The sequence below is a fragment of the Aulonocara stuartgranti genome (assembly GCF_965226115.1).
Source record: "Aulonocara stuartgranti genome assembly, chromosome: 16".
Lineage (NCBI taxonomy): Eukaryota > Metazoa > Chordata > Actinopteri > Cichliformes > Cichlidae > Aulonocara > Aulonocara stuartgranti.
Window position 1 is genome coordinate 32,652,457 of NC_138952.1, and position 21,586 is coordinate 32,674,042.

General features: G+C 43.8%; 1 protein-coding gene across 9 annotated transcripts in view; it reads left to right on the plus strand.

The window, feature by feature from the left end:
- arhgef49 (Rho guanine nucleotide exchange factor 49) overlaps positions 1–21,575 on the plus strand; it is a 71,723-nt gene extending 50,148 nt beyond the window's left edge. For all 9 annotated transcript variants that reach the window (XM_082507347.1, XM_082507349.1, XM_082507346.1 and 6 more), the window contains 6 exons: positions 3,796–5,438; positions 11,077–11,272; positions 12,641–12,851; positions 14,817–15,406; positions 18,070–18,215; positions 18,539–21,575. In XM_082507347.1, the coding sequence (XP_082363473.1) occupies positions 3,856–5,438; positions 11,077–11,272; positions 12,641–12,851; positions 14,817–15,406; positions 18,070–18,215; positions 18,539–19,367 (3,555 nt within the window). In that variant the 5' untranslated portion in view covers positions 3,796–3,855 and the 3' untranslated portion in view covers positions 19,368–21,575. The remainder of the gene's footprint in view (positions 1–3,795; positions 5,439–11,076; positions 11,273–12,640; positions 12,852–14,816; positions 15,407–18,069; positions 18,216–18,538) is intronic.
- The last annotated feature ends 11 nt before the right edge of the window (positions 21,576–21,586 follow it).

Below are 21,586 nucleotides of genomic sequence, written 5' to 3' on the forward strand. Positions count from 1 at the left end.
AACAGAATGGGGTGCTGCTTAACTGAGCAAAAGAGCCAGAGAAGGAGGAACCTAAAGACCTTCAGTGTCACCAGTGGTTTAGACGCACAGTTTTGTGTTATATTAAGTAAAAGAGGATACAGGGATAAACTGTGTAAGCGACTGAAATAAGATAAAGTGACTCATTTTGTGTCAAATAGTGATATAATTGCTCTGTGTTTCAATAGGACAAAACTACTGACTGAAAACTACCGACCTTTGTCTGAATAATAACCAGATGGACATGGATTTATTTAGATACCTGAACAAAATATGTGGACCCCCAGTCTTAAAGTAGCCTCTTCTTTTCAGGTTTGAAGCACTGAAACTTGAATTTAAAGATTTACTCCAATTCACAAGAGGATTATCACCTAACACCGATGATGGCTGGTGAAGCCTTTCTTGCAGTTGAATTTCTTTCTGGTCCAGTCAGGGTGTGCACTGACTAGAGAAGCAACATCATTTTGACACAGGAAAGGGAGTTCCCAAATGGTGAATGTTTTTATAGGGAAGTTTTGATATTACAGTGTGACGGTATGAAGCATTTAAGTGGGTTAGGATGTTAAAGTTCGTGAGATTACAATTAGAAAAAGACTGTTCAAGTATGGCTTGTTTGGAAGGGTTTCCAGGAGAAAACCTCTTCTCTCTAAAAAGAACATGGCAAAGCTACAACTGAACAAACCACAAGACGTCTGGAACAACGTCCTTTAGGCACACAAGACCAAAGTGGAGATGCTTTAAGAGGCACAGTCTGGAGAAACTCAAGCACAGGATGTCAGCACAAATGCCTCTCACACACTGTTAAGCATGGTGGCGGAGGGGTGATGATTTGGGCTTGTTTTGCAACCTTGCATTGTTTGAGTTAACCATGAACAAATGTGAGGCCGTCTGTCTGACAGCTAAAGCTTGGCCCAAGTTGGTTGCAGCAGGACGATGCAGAAGTGCTGTGGTGAGACTGTAAGAAAACAAATACATGGAAAACTCAGTGAACTGAAAAGAAGAGAGGGCCAAAGTTCCTCCACAGCAATGTGAGATGCACACACACCTACAGACAATGTGAGGTATTCATACAGAAACTTATCAGGTTATCGCTGCTAAACGTGGTTCCACAAGCTATTGAATCATGGGGTGAACTTACAGGACTGCATGTATATGCCATTAATATTTGATTTGACTAGAAGTGACTGGCCTACTTCCAACTGGGAAATGCAAAACTAAATCAAATGTTCCTGAAATAGACACAGACCTTTTTGGCCATATAATTTTAAATTGAAGGACTCAGTAATACACAAACTGATTCATTAAATTGGAGATTTTTTTGTCAGCGTTCTCAGCAATGCAGTAACTCTGACACTGAATCCAATCATTTGATTGATTTATTTCCTCATTTTGAAGCTGTCCTCTCCGTGCGCTCTGCCATCATATCTCGAGAAATCAGCCCCTGTGCATGCTGGACATGGTGACTGATTTACTTCCCTGATGGTGGGGATGAATTATTCCTCAGTTAGCTTGGTGACAGAGGGAGCAGAGAGCGCGAGACCTCCAGAGAGCATTTACTCTGGCAGTAATTCAACCAGAGAAAGGCACAGAGAGAGGGAGAGGCACAGGCATGTCGAGCAGGATGCTCCCTGCTATTCAGACACTCACACGCAAGCTAATTTAAAGCCAAATTTCAGATTTCAGCATTTTTTTCCCTCACAGCTGAACTGCGCACATGCATATTGTATGTGTCTTCTAAGCAGAATAACAGAGAAGTCACTCTAAGGCATCACTTAGTTTTGCAAGTAGTGATTTAAAACTGATTATAGAAATAAATCTGTTCATTTTGCAAAAAGAAAAAACAATACTGGATTTCTTTTACTTTGGGATGCAAGTAGGTAGTGAATGCACATACTTAATAACGATCAGATCATTAATGAAAAGAGGGCGTGGTGCACAAGAACCTGTCAGCCAAACATCAAGGATATACAAAAAACTATCAAAATGATTCACAGGCATTAAGATACTGATCGGTGTAAAGCAACAGAACATGCAAAACCTACAAAAAGTGGACTTGAAATAATGTAATTTCCCCAGATCACGAAGAATGACTCAGCCACATGAAGTAATATAACAAACAGAAAAAGCTGCTCTTATTCTACAACAAAGTGTTAGTCAATTCGTCCTTCTTTGTTGCATGTTTGCATTATTAAAACGCACAAATCTACTTTCATTTCCTTTAAAAAGAAAGCGTTGCCTAAACCAGCAGGACACAGGTTTACATGCTCGAGTGTGATTCAACCAGGAGTATTTTCTTACATTGCACTACATTTTCCTACATTTTTGTCATTGTCAGAGTAATCTACGTATGGGGATCCAAAGTGTTCAGGTAGCAGGACAGTGCATTTGAGATTAAATAAAAATGTAGTGTTACTTGTGCATGCGTGGTAGAGAAGCAGCATGCGACCTTGTGCAATGCATAACAAAAAATAGACAAAAGGAGAAGTCAGATATATCCGGCTTTAGATAATCACAGTACTTGTTAGTGCAATCACTCCACTCTTGTTTTCTTAATATGAAATATATAAAAATATCACCAGTCTCCTCCTTGTTCAAGATAAAGATAAAAGGATTATGTTTTTGTGAATGTGTGTCTTTCAGACTCTGCTGCTACAAGGATTCGTTTTATAAAAACAGATTCGTGCTTTTTTTCTGTTTTTTTGAGCATGTTCATCTAATTAGCAGCCAACAAATAAAATCCGAGGGAAACCGCCCACTGATTAACTCGGATCGCAGGGCTGCTTACCTCTAACCATGTAAGGAATGGCAATTTACTTATTACCGCGAAGCCTCGGAGAAGCGTGGCGGCCTGTTCGTGCTTTAGCATTTGAGAGCATCTGAGTCTGGAGATGATTTGGATTTTATTATTCACATAATGCATCAGGGATGAGCCCTCTGAGTCCTTGTTTCATAACCATAGTCATAATCACAGCCATGACCCTGCGCTACTCACTGTGATGTAGACCCGATGTGAGATATGGAGAATGAGAATTTGTATTGGGCGGTGAACTTGCTATTTGTACTCATTAAAGAGAGCGACAGAGCCACAGTACACCCGGTGCCATCTTGCCAACTGTCTTGGCTGCTAATCTGCAGCTATACTGTCTGGTTAGTCTGAAGGAAAAAAGCAGAACCATCCGCCAGTGGACTGCCAGGCAGTTATCTTCATTACTGTCCCCTCAGCTTACTGCTTTCTCTTAACATCACACTCATTTCCTCTTCATCTGTCTCATCTTTGTCTCATCTACTAGGGTTCTCTCATTTTTTTTCACTATCCTCCACTATCTGTCTCTCAATCTCATGTTTTAATAGCCGAAAAGCCAGGCAATAATCCCTCTATTATTATTCTTGCCGCAGAGAAAGGAAAAAAAAGAAATATCCCAAGGGGGCAGATAGAACGCCATTTGTATGATATAAATGTGATTACTCTGGTGAACGAACCAGGCTTCAGAGACACTGTCTCTGTGTCCAGAGTTGTGGTCATCCAGTACATGTGGTCTGTGTAGTCGCCAATGTGGCTGAAGAAGACTGATCTGTACTAAAAGGTCATTTTACAATCTACACTGAAGAGTAATGTTTCAATTTTGAGCTGTGTTATGATAGAGGAAACATCTAAAGTAATGAAATTCACGTTTGAGGCTGTGAGCTAATGTTCCAAGATGTGAAGTCATTTTGTCAATTTCTTGCTTGGGTCCATGAATAAAGACATTCTGTCCTTTCTCGTCTTCATTGCTGCAGGCTGTGGATCTCTGTACCAGCTCACTGCACGTCTGAGGGCTGCTCGCTCTGCCCCGAGCCATGCCAGACGTGAAGCCTCCCCCGCCATGTGACTACCCCTCTACCTCCTCCGTCGCGGCCTCTGCCGGCTCCCCTGCTGGCTGCACCTCTCCGCTCGACCTCGTCATGGACGTGGAGCCCTGCATCGCCAACCTCCCCTTGTCTCCTGACCCACTGTCCTCCTTCCCCCGGCACAGAACCAGCGTCCCTCACTATCCAGGGTTTCATGGTCCACCTTTTCCCCTCATGGCCCGGTGTAACAGCAGCACCTTGCTTACAAACTTGGGGCTCAGGTACTGTTCCGGCCAACAGGGCGGTCTGGGGATGGAGCCAGGTCAGGGAGCAGCCTGCATTCATACTGGAAGCAATGGCAGCAGGCCTTACAGGAGTATGGAGAACTTAAACTGGAACACTCTGGCAGATTCTGGTCTGTGCTCGCTCAGCAGTGCTCCCTACAGGAGCGTGGACAGTGAGTTTATCTTACGCTACACCTCCACTAGCCACTGGTATGATGGGTCTCCAGACAGCTCCCATGGGCTGGCACCCAACCCAGAAAGCCTGGCGTTTTACCCTCGACCCGGACTGCCCAGGAAGGACCTGCCACTCTTCCCTCAGTTGCTGTTTCCAAGTGGTGTGGATGAATGGGATGCGAGGAAGGGCCTAAGAGAGAAACTCCGCCTTCAGAGTGCAAGGTCAGCTGTTGAGCCTCTGAAGCCCCTCCCACTGCGTCCTACGGTGTCCCCGTGCGCTGTACCCATGGAACGGGACAGTGGGCATCACGGGAAGTCAACAGGTCCTGTTTCCAGGCCACCCACTACAATGCGCATCACCAGCCCAGAGGAGATAAAACAGGAGGTCTTGAGGCGTTTACAGCTCCGTCGGCAGAATAGTAGCCCCAACCTGGCTCTCCACAGCGCCCCATCCACCCAGCAGGCAGTTAAGACATCCTACACAACAGACAGTATTTCAGGTAACAGAAGCAGATCAGACTCTACATTAGAGCCTCGAAGACCTCCTTTGGGACGCTTGCATATACCTACTTTTGAGGAGTTTAAGAGGATGCGGCAGATGGAGAGGAAGCAGAACCTTGAGTCCACAGTGGATGCTACACGATCTGAAAAACCTGTAGCTGACCTCCAGCAAGACCTAGGAGCATCAGATGGTGCGATAATCCTTTCAGACCCTCATTTCGAAAAGCAGAGAGAAAATCCCGAGGCCATCACGTCCTCAGAGAAACGTACATTCAACACTGTGAACGCTAACGGCACTGCAGCTCCCGCTCCCTCCTCCATCTCTGACACCAGCACGTACTCTCCCATCCGCACGGGGCCCTCTCCACGTTCACCCCTGCCGCCCCAGGGTGGCTCGGCCCAGGAAAAGGCCAGCAACGTAGGAGGGGATGATGGGAGTGCCAAGCGTAGGAGGAGCAGTCTGGAACCTGCTGGGTCAGTTCCCTTTCCGCCCAGCAGGGAGAAGTGGGAACGACCCTCCAGCTGCTGCCCTGCTCTTCTGCTGGACGGGACCGAACTGTCTAGCTATGGAGCCAAGATCTATAAGATGAAGGATGGTCTCATTGGCTCTGCACTGGACCTGATCAAGAAGAGGTTAGTGGAAGAGGCGTGGCAGGAGAGAGAGGAGTGCTGTGTATGTGTTAGTTGTTGTAAAGTTAAACTTAACATGTTGTCTATAGGTTAAAATACATAATATTGCATAATAGTGGTGGGAACAACCATGACTATGGAGTTGTTCCCTATTTGTCTGGCATGCACCTGCACACATATTGGCTCCATCACAACCAAACATACATAATGTATCTAGAATATATCCTTATTTATTAGAGATCAAATGGTAAATGGTAAATGGCCTGTATTTATATAGCACTTTACTAGTCCCTAAGGACCCCAAAGCGCTTTACATATCCAGTCATCCACCCATTCACACACACATTCACACACAAGACCTTTGGGCTCAAGGAACAGGTTTATGATTAACTCTTAACTTGCAGTACTAGTACAGCAAAGTGTATTTTGTACATACAGTGGTGCTTACAAATAAGCACATTCTTTTAAAATCCAGTTAAATCTTTCTAATGGAGAAATTAAATCTCACAATATACATTATCCGATCCTTGTAGGGGCTTACAACCGCTGAAGTGTTTATCTGTAAAGTATATGCAGGTACACTTCCAGCGTTGTATCAGTGTATGCCCGTCCATCTGTTTAAGCCCGCACGTGCTGTTGTGTTATTGATTTATCTCAGTTATTGTGATAACAGCTGTCGGAGCTAACAGGGTTGGCTCTGCAGACGAGACTGTGGGCGGGAGCCTGGCATGAGGAGGCAGTGACAGACTGGAGGACGCAGACTTGTTGTTTCCCTGGTTCTCCTCTCTCAGTGTCATCTGTTGGCTAAATAAATGCAGGCTTCACTCCACTGTGGTTCATTCTGATCAAGGACAAACAAGGGTAGGGTGTGTTTTACAGCACTGGGCACCCATTTAGGTCTTCTTGCAGTGTAAATATTAGACCCCGAACAAAGAGCTGCTTGATAAGGTCAGTTGAGAAATATAAACTCCCCCCCACCCCCCAACTGCCTGGTTTTGCTAAATGAGAGATAGACGGTATCTTTCCCTGCCAGTCTGGACTCTCCGCTCACTGTCGCTCCTTTGTCTGCACTGCTAGAAAGAATGATGGATGACTGCATGAAGGCAGCAGAAAAATATCTGCTGCGTGTGTGCGATTGTATAGATACAGAATATGTTCAGTATGTAAGAGAGCAGAGCTGTAGTCTAAGGCTGCAACTAACAGTTATTTTACTTTATTTTTACGATCAGGCTTTATAGACTATAAAAGCGTGAAAGATGCTCCAAGTGATGCCTTCAGCAGGCTTGTTTCTTTTCCTTTAATCTTTATAACAAGACCAGTATTAGCTAGCAGCTCAGTGGACCTGCATTTGGTCGCACTGGTTGTGAGCATTACAGCTATTATAGTTATTCTTTGTTAGTTTGAGTCTTTTGAATTATGATTGTATTTATGACCAATGCGAGAGACAAGTTTTAAGTTAAATTAGTATAAATATTATAATATAAGCAGAACTTTTTGAAAGCAGTTGACTCACAGTCTTGCAGACATCCAGAGTCTCAATAAACTCGTCGATCAGAGCCTCATCGGGGAGGTTGTGATAACAAATTTCGCCAAACTAACAAATACCAAAAATTAAGGATATTTCCTCTTTAATTGAAATGTATTTTAGTTATGTATGCATTGTTTTTCACATCCATTTTTGGTTTTAGTTGAATATTTGCTTAATACTGCTAAACACAAAGAACAGCTGAATCTGAGAATCTGAGACTCTTTAAACAAACTTTTAGGGAGACGTTGACCTGACCATGGGGCTATACGAAGCATGAAGAGATGAGGCAAGTGAGAGACGTTGGTTTTTGCAACAAAATTTTGTGGCATTCTTTCCTAAAAAATTCTGAACGCTTTGAATAAAACCCAAAAATCACAGTGACAGTAAAGGAAACAGTTTGAATGTCCCTGCAAAATTTCCCGACAGTCAGTCCAGCAGTTGCAGAGCTATTTCACTGTCTCCCGGTCCACTAATCAATTACTCAGCTGATGCTGTCAGCAGTATTACAGTGCTCGTAAAGCCCGTTCACATCTCCAGCATCCGGAGCGGATTCTTCTTTTATGTACAAAAAAGCACCCATAATGCAACACACCCCGCACTCTCCTGAGATTTAAATACAGCCCGAGGCTCTGTGAATGTTTTAATACTTGGACATTTATTAGTTAATTAAACATGACAGTATGCTGTGTGATCGCTGCACCCCGAGGTATCTGACGTCCGTCGCGAGTCTCTTTGTTTAGGTGTGCAGGGCGTTGTGTTTTAGCTGCGCTATTACAGTAATATTCATATTATTACACCTGGGAGCGTTTTTTCATAGGCTGAAGCATAAAGCTGCACCACTGAGTTAATTGCACTCTGCAGTAATAGTGTTATATAGAGACGTCAAGAAGAAGGCGTGTATGAGATTTTATTTTTATTTATATCTATTTTCTGTGTATTCGTCTCAATTGATCGCACTCGCCCAATCAGATTCAAAATGAATTAATTTGAGAGATAGATGGATCAGTGAAGGTGACAGCCAGGCTAATTTTGGTGTCACGCCGTGCAGTGTTGAGTGCTGATCTATCACATGCAGCGGTTTCCTGATAAATTAAACTACAGGTTATTGGATCCCATGCATCATCCAGAGTGTGACAGCTAATACTGTGATAGAAATGCATTTTAATGACAGTTTGTTCAACGGGAAAGCGATCAGATGCTTCAGAGCCGGGGGATTAATTGTATTGGGCTTTTTGCCACGCTTTGATTTGGACATCTTCATCTGCTGTGCTGGTGTTTCTTGAGAAACAACGTGCAGGTTGCCAGAGTTTCATGCAATTTAATCTGCAAAGAAGAAAGTAGTTGAGCTGAAGCGCACGTAGCTGCCACGCAGCATATGAAGGACGTTGAAAACATTTTTTTTTACGACATGTCCAGAAAGGGCTCAGCAGTTTAACTGCTTTGGGAGGGACAGAACTCAGAAAGACACTGTTATGTAAGAACCATTAGAGTAATAAGACCTCGTGTTAAGTCAGCACACACACGCTGAAGAGAAGCCAAAGGAAATTTAATAGCAGAGCTGGTGCTGAAACAATGAATCGACTGGTTCTGGGCCCCGAGAACACCAATGAATTTCTTATTTTTCTATTGGTCATTTGCCGTATTAATATCTTTGAGTTATTTTTTTCTACCATTTTCCATCAATGTATGGATTAAACAAACAAGTAATGAAGCATTCACAAGCTGAATGAATACATACTATGACTACTCTATTTATGTAAGTTTAGTAGTGGCTATCACTGATATACCTACTGTGTGGGTCTCACTTGTGACCAGTTGGTTTTCAGACACTGTTGGGCTGTTTGTGGTGTCGAAGGACCTTGGCAGGGATTTTTTGGTCGATGTGGGTTGCAGGGTGTAGAACAAGCCTGTGCTTCCCAGACCTAAAACTCAAAGAGGTTTAAGTCTGGGAAGATTAAAAGACGGGTCAGTGTAGAGCTTTCTCAGAGATTCCCAAAGGAAAACTGCCGTATAACGACATAATCAATCTTATTTATTCTACCAGTTAATGTTTTAATATTGTGGCTGATTGATGCTTTGTTGTTGTTACTAAAACACAATGGAGAAGACATTTCACTCAACATTACAGTAAAGCTCGAGCCAGTTTTACTAAACTCTTGCGTCAAATTCTTGAGACTAACCATCCTCTGTTCTTGTCAAATACACGCCTTTGTGAAGAAAGTCAGTATATCAGGAATTTACAGCCTGTCTTTCCCTGTGAGGGCCCAGACATCATCGAGACTCCGTTATGGGTTGTGATCCCTGGGGCAATTAAGCTCGCGTAGCTAATAAAAAAAAATCACAAACACCTTTATTTTGAGTAAAATATATATAAAAATATGTCAAACTGATGTCACAACATTTTTTTTTACAATGATTGCAGTAATATGGTAGTATCCACACGTGGCTACTGGACCGTGAAGTTTAACAGTGCTGAAAAAACAAAATCAATATACAGCATAGCAGTTGGTTCTTTCTCCTGAAGTTAATGGCATAAACAAAATGTAAAACACCACAAATCAACATTTCCTGTATTATTAACACTTCATTTAAATGACTTCACGAAATCACAAAGGACTTAAAGAGAGGGACGGAATAAACAGGGTAGGCCAGGAATGAACATAGACTGTATATAAAAGAGGAAAGTACCTGTTGGTTTGTGAAGTTCTGTTTCCAAGCCTCAGTGTGATGGTTTTGTTGAGCCAGAAATGACCATATTTGGAGAAAGTGCTAGTCAGCTAACTAGCTTGCTAGCTAGGTTAGCAAGTAGCATGCAAAGACAGTATCGGACAGACACAGATACTTGCTAATCAGTGCTAGCACATTCAAATATTACTAAAATTTAATCTTGAACAAACTGTTAGAAAAATTAACCACACAGGAAACAAAGTTATTTGTCAGATAATAATATTAAAAATGTTTCACAAGGAACCGAAACTACAAGTGGGTCCAGTTATGAAGCTTGCAGATAGCTACCAGCTACCAGTCCGAATGTTAAGCCTTTATAAAGGTTAAAAGGTTGACCACATAAACGTGCAGACTTCTTGTGCTGGCGTAAAGTTGTGCAGTTCAGCATTAGATTTTATAGCGACTTTTGGAGGGCACTTTTGTGCCGCCTGTGTATAATTAGCTTTTAAGTTGTTTTAGTCCATTCTCCGAGTAGGGCACATTTACTGCATGGCTCGGCCGTAGAGTAAATGTCCCCTAATAAACTCAGTGTAAACGAGCTCTAATAAACTCATTGTACTCATTCACTGATGCGTTAAGTGAATCACAACAACGATCCCTGGCCACTTTTAAGGTGCACATCTTGTGGTGGATTTGTATTTGCTTTGGTCTGTTTGTTTTCTGCTATTACAAATGCTCGTATAAGTCCCCACAGGCATGTATTTGTGGTTTGTGTGTTCAAGGATATGCAATTTCCAGTGTAGTGAAATTCCTGTGCAGCAGTTTGTCACTGTGTGCTTTTTTGGGATGTCACAGATCTCATGCTGTCTGTGTGCAGCAAGAACGAATCCCCAGTTGTCAGACAAAGGAATGAAAGAAAACTATAATGCCTCCACGTGTTTGTGCGTGGCCGCGAAAAGGCATTGTCCCCGTGGTCCGTGGGGTTCAGGTGTTAATGTCTGCTGGTGGGCCTAATTACTGTGCTCCTGAGGAGGAGCTTAGGGTTGGCGGGTGGGCTTTGGTGGCCACAAAAAGAGGAGAGGGATTGATTTGGAAGTCTGGGTGGGTAAAGGAGGAGGTGGTGGTTGGGTGGGTGGTGGAGAAGACATAGCAGGAAGAAGAAAGGCATGTGAGCTGGAGAAGGAAGACTGAGGAGTAATGAATGACAGAGATGCTGTAAGCAGAAGAGGGCTCTGCCAGAATTATAATTTCCCCCTCTTCCTTCATTCAATACCTTTCCCACACGTCTTGTTCCCTCCTCTTTTTCTTCTATCCCCCTTATCCTTTTGCTTTCTATTCCTTCCCTTTCACCCCCCCCTCCCCACCCTCCCAATCTCCCACCCTTCTCTTCACCCATCTCTCTCCCTCCCCTCCTCTCTATGTCCATCTCCCTCCTCTCTTCACCAGCTGCAGTGCAGAGATCTCCGCCGAGACCCCCGTCAGGCTGTCAGGTGACCGGGACGGAGGCTGTGACATCACCGCCCCCTCGGCCGACTGTCAGCCCTCCGCCGTTGCCATGGCAACGTCGGCAACGGCCTGCGGAGCCAAGGCTGGCGAAGAAGCACCTGCAGGAGAAGGAGGAAGAGAGGAAGCAGGAGAATGCGTAAGGATTCTTTCTCTCTCTCTTTTTTTTGTTTTTCATGTCTTAACAGCGTTCCCCGTGCGCTCCTTAGGTTGCTTCTGCTTTCTGCCGTTGCCTCGCAGTGTGCAGAAACGCGCTGATCTATTGGTATTCATCGGTGACTGGGACAAGCAAGGGGACTGCGACACGCACACATGCACATCCCTCACATATACTGATGCAGAGGTATTTGCTGAGAACAAGCATGCAGCGGTCTGTCTTCCTGCTACAGCTCAACGACTGAGGATGCAGTAAAAGAAAAAAAAAAGGAGGATTAAGCACCCCTCCAGCAGTGAGCTGCTGCTGGTAACTGAGCGCTCCATTCCTGCTCTCTGCGTGCCTCCTCTCTCTCTCTGCTGGCTGGCTGGCTGCAGCTTGACACCAGGCTCAGCTGCAGCTAGCATCATGCTCCTCTCTGCATCTGCAGACCAGAACAGAAGAGCCGGACTGACATGGAGTCATACCTCGCTTGCATGTTGCAGCAGCTGTTAGGTAGCTTAGACAACAGATGTCGAGGTGCGTTTGCTTCTTTCTTGCCTTCTTTTATTTTAAATTAACAGCCTCTGCATTTACCAGACAAACGGGTGTTATTAGATAATTTAGTAGAATATGAATTATTCTCCTTCATTTTATCCAATAGCTGCGAGCTGTGTGAAGCGATGGAAGTCTTGCACCTTTCAGTCATATTTAGTTGCTCTATTCGTGTCTACGGTTAGGAAGATAATGGGCAATTTAAAGCCATTATATGGATGTTATAGGGGATGCTGACGATGCCTTTGGGGTGATGAGGAAGATGCTATAGGTATGACCTTTGAACTTTATATCTCAGGTTGATTCTCAGGGGCTTGAGAGACCCTAAAAGAATTTCAGAGATCACTCGAGGAGTGTTTGTCCATGCTGAATGCTGCAGTGTTTGGGGAATTCCTTGCTTTAACCTCTAAAGAATTTGTCATCTGGAGGATATCTCTCATCTTCAAGGCTGGGTGGTTTGAAGTTGCGATAAGAGCAGAATTTTCAAAGCGTGGCCTCGCTGAATTTACAGCCTTTTTACGAGACTTGGAAGACGATTAGTGCTGCGACTGACTGTGAAATTTGGATTCTTGTCAGTGCTACAAGCCGGGATCAGAGCGATAACCAAAATTTGTTATGTAATGATGTCATGCCAGTGAAGATGGTGACACTGTGCATGGTAACTGCTCTCACAGGCACACACACGCAGAAACACGCAAGCTGGAATTTCAGTCTTGTTGTCATTGCCTCCTTTAGTACCTCAGAGAGCTTTGCCCTCTTTCACCTGTTGCTATAGCAACACGACCATTTGATTGACACACGTGTCTTTCCAACTGGCAGCACGCTAGTCTGGGCTGCAGGCGCTCCAGCTCGGACGCAGCCTATGAGCTGGCTGAGACGGTGAGAGCGCAGCGTGAGTGCCGCCTGCGACCCCACTACAGTGACCCCATGCCGGCCGACGCCTCCAAGCGCAAGCAGCTGGAGATGAAGATTGCCGCCGCCGCTCGACTCCACGGCCACCGTCGAGATCGCGATAGAGACAGAGACAGTGGTAAGTGCATAACAGGTGTGCCACATCGTGTTCCTTCTTCTTCCTCTTTAAGTGTGTAATCCGCTGAGGTTTTAGTTAAATTAAATGGAGCTACTTTGGATAAAGAAAATCCCACAAATAAGGACGACTTCAACAAAAAATTCTGTGTCACTGCAGCTGAAACGACACAGACTGGTGAACTTCCATCAAAGGATGTCCATGCGTCAAATCTGGTTGGAAGTGTTTGGGTTGTAACAAAAATGCAACTATTAAGAATATGTGTGTGTTGCTCAAATATCTACCTCAGCAAACAGGAGCCACACACTAATCAACGTGATGCTTCCTTCATCCTTGAATCCAACTTTCCAGCCAACATCACTAAGGTCATTTTTAATGAATGTCACCAAAATAGAGATTCTTCACAACTGGTAAAACACTTACATTTATTGCCTCTACTTTGCTTCCACACAAATATTTCCAAGCTCGAGTCGAATGACCCTAATGAATAAAATAAAACATAACTCAGGGGGCAGGTAGCTATTTAACATGTAGGCTGCTGGAAGCCTACATGTCAGTAAAGCTTTCTGGATTCTGTATCACTTTGACTTTTAAGAGATATAATACCTTTGACATTAAAATCTTGTCCATGTTCTGTGTTTTTGAAATGATTTTTAGAAATCATGTACATCTCAACTGCTGTGGGTTGTTGAGTGTAACTGCACAATGGCAGGTAACATTATCTTATGATTAGTTAGAAAACTGGCAACAGCACTTTAAATTTGGGGAAAAGGGCCTCTCAACTTTTTTTAAAGCTATGTAGGTAACCTTACAGTGTGAATGAACTTCAGTATATTGTAGCCACTTTTCTCAGCTTTGATTTTGTACCAAAAGTTATAAAGAATACTGCTGATTGGTGTATTTTGGGGTTATTAGAGACGTACCTGCAATCAGAGCCTGTGATGTCCACTACAGCTGTCTCTGTCAGGGTACCTGGATCCTTGACCCAGTGTTGTCAATTTGGACCTTTTGCTATTGTTTCGTTTCCCTGTGCCTGTTTCCTGTTTTATTCTTTTAGTCTTTTGTCCTGTGCGTTGTGTTTAGTTCTACTTCCTCTGTGTCATTAGTTAGATTTATTCCAGATGTTTTCTCACCTGTTTCAACTCTTCCTTATTATCCAGTCTATTTAAGCCCTCAGTTTCTCTCAGTTATTTGCCATCTCATTGACGACTCCTCATGTGTAAACTCAGCTGATTTCAGTGACAGTCGCCTACAAAGCTGGATGGTTTGTATTTAGGCCTATTTCCTGTCTGCTAGCATGGAGCAGGTGGGGTTCATCCATCTACAAAGAGGTGATTGAGATGTTTTGGCTTTGTTTTTGGGGGACTTTCAGGTCATCTATCTTTGTATACAGTCTCAACATATAAACATTGCACATATTCCTATGGTGTATGGCACTGACCCCATCACTGTGTGATGGGATTTGACTTGATGCTTCCTTCCTGTGAACAAATGCCAGCACCTTTACAGAACTCTTTGTCCTCATTACACCTCTGACCTCACCATGAGGTGAATCCAAATAAATTGTGAATGAGCCTCCAGCTGAGCCTGGCATTTGACATCCCATCCCATTTTTCTTTTTTTAAAAAAGAAAAAAAGGCTTTTAAGAAATACATTTGTTCTGTTTTTACATCCCTTATGCAACTTGGAGTCTTGCTTGTCACTGAACATTATGGCCGTTGGACCCTGTCCTCAAGTCCTCCCACCAAACACACACACACAAACTACCCGCTTATGTTCCCTGTCAGTTGAAGACCCATTACACTAGTGCTGGGCAAAGGAAGTCCATCAATACGACATATGTTAATGATGACCTTGCTGGCCTTTTCCCAGAAACCTGCGTTTATTTGATTGACAAAAACTGGAGGGTAAATCCATAAACATTCTGATTGCTAATGAATCAGATCATTCTCACATCCCTCTCCCCAGCACCCGCAGCAATTCGTGGTCGCTCAGAGCCTCCCGGTGAGGAGCGCCAGGCAGTCTTGGGCGTGACTCGAACCGGACAACACCGCTGGAGCACCATCAGCAGCCTGAGTGCAGACAGCGGAGTGGTGGGCCTCAGCGATGAGCGCGACGAAGAGGACAACGAGCCTCGCCGTTACCGCAGAAGCCGGGGAGCCGACGTGGAACGAGTGGACAGCGGCATCGGGCCGGGTCTGTCCCGCACCTGGAAGAGACCGTCGGCCTCTCTGAGAGCCTGGGAGGCCCAGAGACCGTGTCCGGACTGTGGACTGAGGGACGGGGCCTCGAAAGAACGGGGAGAGCGCATGTGCGAACGTTGCTCCAAGCTGCGCATTGAACGCAAGGAAGCCATCCTGGAGTTTCTGAACACGGAGTCGAGCTACGGCGAGGACCTGCGCATCATCAAAGAGGAGTTTTACTGCCCCATGCAGAGTGCCGGGCTGCTGACCGCTGAGCAGCTCGCCGTGGTGTTCAGCAACGTTCAGGAGTTGATAGATGTCAATGAACGCTTCACCGAACACCTGCAGGACAGCATCGATCAGGCCTTTGACCAGGTGACCCACACTCTCTGTCTCTCAACACACATAAATACCAGCTGTGCATGAGCAAAGTTGGCATCTTCTGGCTCACAAACGGATTTCAACATCTCCTGTTGTTGCATAATTCACCTTAAGGGTCACACTTATAATGTCATTAAATGCCATTGTTTCTTTTTTTAACTGTTACTGAGTCCAAATTCAGATATATGTAGAAGTACACTTTAGAGATTCAGTACAAACATCAGAACTACAAGTTTAAGCACACGCATTTACATGTATACACTCAAAGCAATTGCAGGTAAAAATGTTTGTTTCTCTCACAGCGACGACGAAAACAAGGTCACTTATTGTCAAGTAGAGGAGAGGAACCATTAATCATGCTCTCAAGAATATGCTTACATTAACAATGAGTGACTGTATACTGTTTGTGTAGTGATGATAGTGCCTGCAGTAAAGTATCACCAATTCTGGACATCGTCTCAGCTATACAGAGCACTTTAGTCTTCTTTTTACTTATTTTGGCTTAACACATAACAAATCAGTGGTTAGCATTAAAGCTAAGGAGCGTTAGTGCTACTGATAACTGTAAACATTTGCCTCTTCAACAGCTTATCCCAGTTGACATTGGGCGAGAGGTTGGGTACACCATGGGCACTCTAACAAAGAGTGAAAAATAATCGTTCAGACTCGCATCTAAACCCTGCTGCTGATTTAGAATCACCGGTTAACCTGGCACACGTGTCTCTGCACTGTTTACCCTTTGGCTGGTCCAATCTTCCTGTGAGCCAAATATAACTACACTAACAAGTCAGTAACATTAGTTAGCTGACAGCCCAGCTCACTGGCTGCAGTAGCAAGAGGGAGAAAAGATGAAGGGAATTACAATTTACTTGCAAAAATATAATGAAACTAAAAAGTGTGTGTGTTTATCAGAAAGTCAGCAGTGTGGAGCATGCATGGGTGGCTGGAGAGCAAATAATAAAATAAACCTGAAGCACACACTGTGGCTGTGCTGGTCCGAGCCTGGGAGTCACATGGTCACTGCAGAAGGGAGGGAGCTTTTACAGCCCAGCTCACTGGGCCCAGGTGTTGCTCTTGGAGCTTATTACCCTCCTATTAGTGTCTGCATAACACAGTACAACAAAACAGAGACACCTAGTGCCTCATCAACAAGTTTGACAGCAATGATGTCACCAACGTCTGTTTTATAAATCAGAGTTAGTTGAAGTTAATTCAGTTAACTTATCATCCCTCTGCATTCTGTCCTTATATAGTACAACGCAAGGTAGATGGACTGATATTTATACAGCACTGTTGTGCTTCTACTGAGATCTCAAAGCACTACACTCGCACATACAATTTAATTATACACACACACACACACACAAATACTCCAGTCGATGCATCAGGGGAAATTTGAAGTTCATTGTCTTGCCAGGTAAGCTTTAAGTATAGAAGTCAGGGATCAAACTGCTAACCTTCTGAGCAGGTCAGAAAGATCCTGAGCCAGCTTTAGCCAGTGGTGAGAGTTAAACAGTGAAGAGTGCAGGAGTCCATCCAGGAGATGTGTCTGAAACAAAAGTACAAGCTTTGTTGCTACAGCCCTGTTTACAAATTGTTTAGAAAAAAAGTAATTCCAGACTCATAAAGCACTTTGTAAAATGCTCCATAAATAAAGTTCTTATTACTAAAATAAGTTTCTTTAAGGTCAAGCATTAAGATCATTCTACTTATCTTTAAAGAAAGAAATTTTCTTAAAAGAAATTTAAAGAAGGAGAGCCAACAGCCTTCTTAAAAAATGTCGGCCACCTTGAATTTCAAATGACTAAAGGTCTAAAGCAGGGGTGTCAAACTCAAATACACAGTGGGCCAAAATTCAAAACTGGAACATTAATATTTATTGGAAAAAAAAACTTCCTCCAGATTTAAGAATGAATCTTTTCTTATGGACTCAAATAAGTTTTGCTGAAAAACTGAATATGGAACAAGCAAAGCTTAATACTAAACAATATATATATTAGCTGTATAATACCAGTAGGCCAGCTCTAATAATAATTTGGTATGGCTTCGCGAGCCAAATGTAATTAGGCTGGGGCCAGAGTTTGACACCTATGGTCTAAAGAGTCATCAGAAAACGGTATATGTGCCACTTTTGGTACTTTTATTACTTATTTATTTTGTTTGTGCGTATTCTGAAATATCAGCTGATCATTTCTTTCTTTCAGACACATAAGACATGAACAAAATCCCTGACATTTGTTATGTGTAGGTAGTCATTTACATATTTATGCTGTTCAAGCACATGCGCCACAAACAGGGAAGTTGCAAAGCGTCTTCTGTTGGAAGAACTCTGAATATCAACGCTCATATCACAGTTGAAGGGTGTCTCTCCTAGCTCTGTTTCATTTCTGCTTCTCTCAGTGAGACGCATGAGTCTTAAAATGCTCTCTGTATGATACTGTACTTAGTTACCATTTGTTTCAAGTTTACCTTAAAACAGCTGGTATATCTGGGACTAATAATTTTTGGGAGTATTACTGTCACTCCCTGATAACTGCTATGCTCACTAATTAGTACCCTTGTGTGAAGTGATGAGGCGAGAGCCAAGCATAAAGTCTGCACGTACCACTTTGGACAATGACTTTTAAGGCCGTTGCTTTCCTGTGGTTTGATTTCAGGGAGATGAAGATCTGCTGACAGTGTACATAGGAGAGATCTTTCTGGAGTTTGTCAACATGCTGCCCGCCTTTCAGACCTACTGTCTGCAGCAGTCCACCTCAGTCAACATGCTGAATACACTGGAGAAAGAAAAAGAGCTGCTAAGGTACACACAAAGTACAAGGACTGGTCTTCCTGTGGCTCTGTGTGATGGCAAAATTGCTGTGGGAGCTTTCTCTTGTTCCTGCCACGGCTGTGCTGTGTAATTCTTAATGGAAAGGACAGCGAGTTATCACTTATTCAGAAGATGTTCTATTTCAAGAGCAGAGCTGCAATGATTCATATTTTTAGACAGAACTGCAGCTCACCCATGACTCAGGCTGTCTTATGATTCCATTAATCAAGTTTTTAAGAGTTTCCCCAAAGACATACACAGACTGTAAGAATGTCTCCGTTCTCATCGTCCTCTTGTCTCACTTCTCTCTTTAGAATCTTCCTGGATGTTTCTCAGAATGACAACACAGCCCTGCGTCGTATGAACCTGCGCTCCTTCCTTATGGCGCCCCTCCAGCGCGTGACCAAGTACCCGCTTTTGTTGAGCCGCATCATTAAGGTCACTCCCGAGTGCCACCCCGACTACGCGCGTCTCCGTGAGGCCAAGAGTCGGGTCGAGTCCCACCTGGAGCACATCAACATGAAGACCAAGCAGGAGGGCAACGGGGTCACCTGGTCCCTGCGCTCGTTCCGCCGCGACAGCCGCAAGAACCGGGAGGTCATCAACATCGAGATGCGAGAGGTGTCGATGAAAACGGTGGGGTGGGCGAGGGAAAACACGCGATTTGTCATGGAGGGGCCGCTCCAGCTGTCCCAGCCGGCGGACGGTCAGTGGGTGAAGAAGGGCAGCAAGGCTCTCAAGTTCCAGAACGTCCAGAGCCTGCTGATGGTGAGGACGCAGCGGACGGTTGAGGGACTGTGCGCCGACCTGGTGGCTCGGGGGGATCAGATGGAAAGCGGCGGAGAGAGCATTCGGGACGGAGTGCTGGTTCTGATCAAGGACAAGAGCAGCGGGAAGTTCACAGTGCTGAGAGAGCCCATCCGACTGGGGAACTGCGTGGTGTCGACAGATCCGGACTGCGAGGACACATTCGAGGTGCTTGACATCCGGCGGGAGTCTTTCGTTTTCCGCGCCTCTGACAAATCTCGCACCCAGCAGTGGTTCCACCAGATTAAGAGGTACGCTCGGGACTTGGGCACCTGGAGGAAAAGACGTAACGCTTTGCCCAACATCATGATCAACACGAACCAAACGCGGTCCTGAGACTAACCACCACTCACCTTTGTTACACTGTAAATAACCTCCTACTGCAAAAATCAGCCGACAACAGGAAGCATTTCTGAGTGACTCCGCTGTCATAACTCATTAGAATTCAATAACAATAAATAAAAAGGGAAGAGAGAAAAAATCTCAGACTCTCATGAGGGCAAGAAAACGACGAAGCACTTTGTTTTTGTTACGAAGCTGTAAGTGCGCCATACTGTCATAAAATATTATGTATGTAGATTTAATTTGAAACTGTTACATTACAAGAGCAAAGTCAGATTGTTGGACGACCAAATGAATAACAAAGAAAAAAACTTGGGTCGATCTCGTCGGCCTTGATTGTAAAGACTGTTTGCTCTCGGAGAAGCAGAGCTGTGTTTTTCAGTAAGTAACGTGTGTCTGTTGAACAGCATGACTGAACATGACCGACTGCAACGGGAAAAATTGTAACATCTTTGTTTTTTTAGTTTCTTTTCTGTTTTTTAATACAACACAGTGTGACGTAAGAACATTTCTCAAGGCAGAAATGTCGTCCACATCTTTTTGTTCGGTGGTTTTCGTTTGTCATCACCGCCCTATTGTGTCCGTGTGCCGCCCTCTACTGTACATTGGCGGTAGGGCAATCTTTCACTGCCAGATAAGCAGTGGAGTAGAGCCTCTCAAAACGGGCTGTACAGACCTGTACGCGTCACCGTCTTTCAGTGAGAACTCACGTAACAGCAATAATCTCTGCCAGTTTCAAAGTAAGTAGCTACTGTATATGCATTTCGTTTTCCTGAGGTTTTCCTTTTGGCGTTCAGGTGTTAATCCTGCTTTACTGTGTCGTTGGGTTTTATGTGGCACATTTAACTGGAGTCTGATTGGTCGGTGGGCACGACTAAAGCTTTCCCTAATGCTAAGGACGCCTCTGTTACGGTCATTATATTTAAGTGCCATGAAAGCAGTTTGTGAAGAGTCTCGTCAGTCCTCTTTCTTGGAACATCCTGTCAAACCGGGTGACGTCAAACACTACCTGTGTGTTAAGTGCAGAGTTTTTCCAACCTCAGCTTCAGGACCTCATGTGGAGACCACCACTGGCCTCTGCACAGTTGTAATAATGTAATAACAGAGAATCAACAACCAGTTTTTTGTATTATTGAATGATTTGCTGGTTGTTTCTTCAACCAATCATTTGGTCTGGCATCAGTAACTCCTAAGAGTCTTCTTAGGAGACTCACTATATTCAGATTTTAAGAATATCACTTTTCAGTAAACAAACCACTTAGAATCACTGACTTTCTGTTAATAGACTATCTATTATGACTTTAATACTTTAACTGATTCAGTTATGCCACCATTTCTTGTCCATCCCACCCTCTGTGTAGCTGTGAGAGACCAAAAAAAAGGTTCTGTTGTGAAACTCTGGCGTTAAGGTTGAAAAAGCCTGCTACCTTGACGACAAACGCCTCAAAGAAAAAGCATCCAAACCATCTCGTCGTGACGCAGTTTCAGCTGTGTTATGTGACTTAGCGATGAGCTGTTGTGCCTTGGTACTTGATCACTGTTAAATGAAAACTGACTGAAGTATTTGCAATCCGTCATAGTAGCATTAACCTCTGAAATAGACTCGTCTGCTCTCCGTCACTTGACCGAGATTCATTTACAGGCAATATAATTATTCCTTCGACAGTCCCTGACTGCTGATGTGATCGACTGATCCTCTGTGTCTTCTTCTAATTTGTGTTTTTACTACTCATGGTGTGTTTTGTTTTTTTATTATTTAAGAGAGCTTTATTTTGTTTGATGCACTTTATTATTATGATTCAGTAATAGTATATTCTCCAGTGTAACCGCTGGTAAAAACTCTGTTACACAGTCATTACTGTTGACCATACTTGATGTAAAAGAGGGACTCTGGTCGACCGAAGCAGATTCCAGCACTTTGAAACTATAAAGTCGACCCAGTCATCGAAACCAAAACCACCAGATAAGACCAATGCTGTTATGTTATGAAGTAGCACGATCACTGTGTTTTGGAGGGCAGGGCTGCTCAGCTCCACACCGATACGCCTGTACTGTTGGAGGACGCGGTTTCAGATTTAAAAAGAAAAAACTAAACCTGCAGTTTCATTAAAGTTTCTTTTCCTCATTTGTGTATGAAAGACCTGACGTTTTATTTCCTCAGTGTAATATATTGTGCATTATATTAAAAGATTTTAAACACAACCTTTATTGTT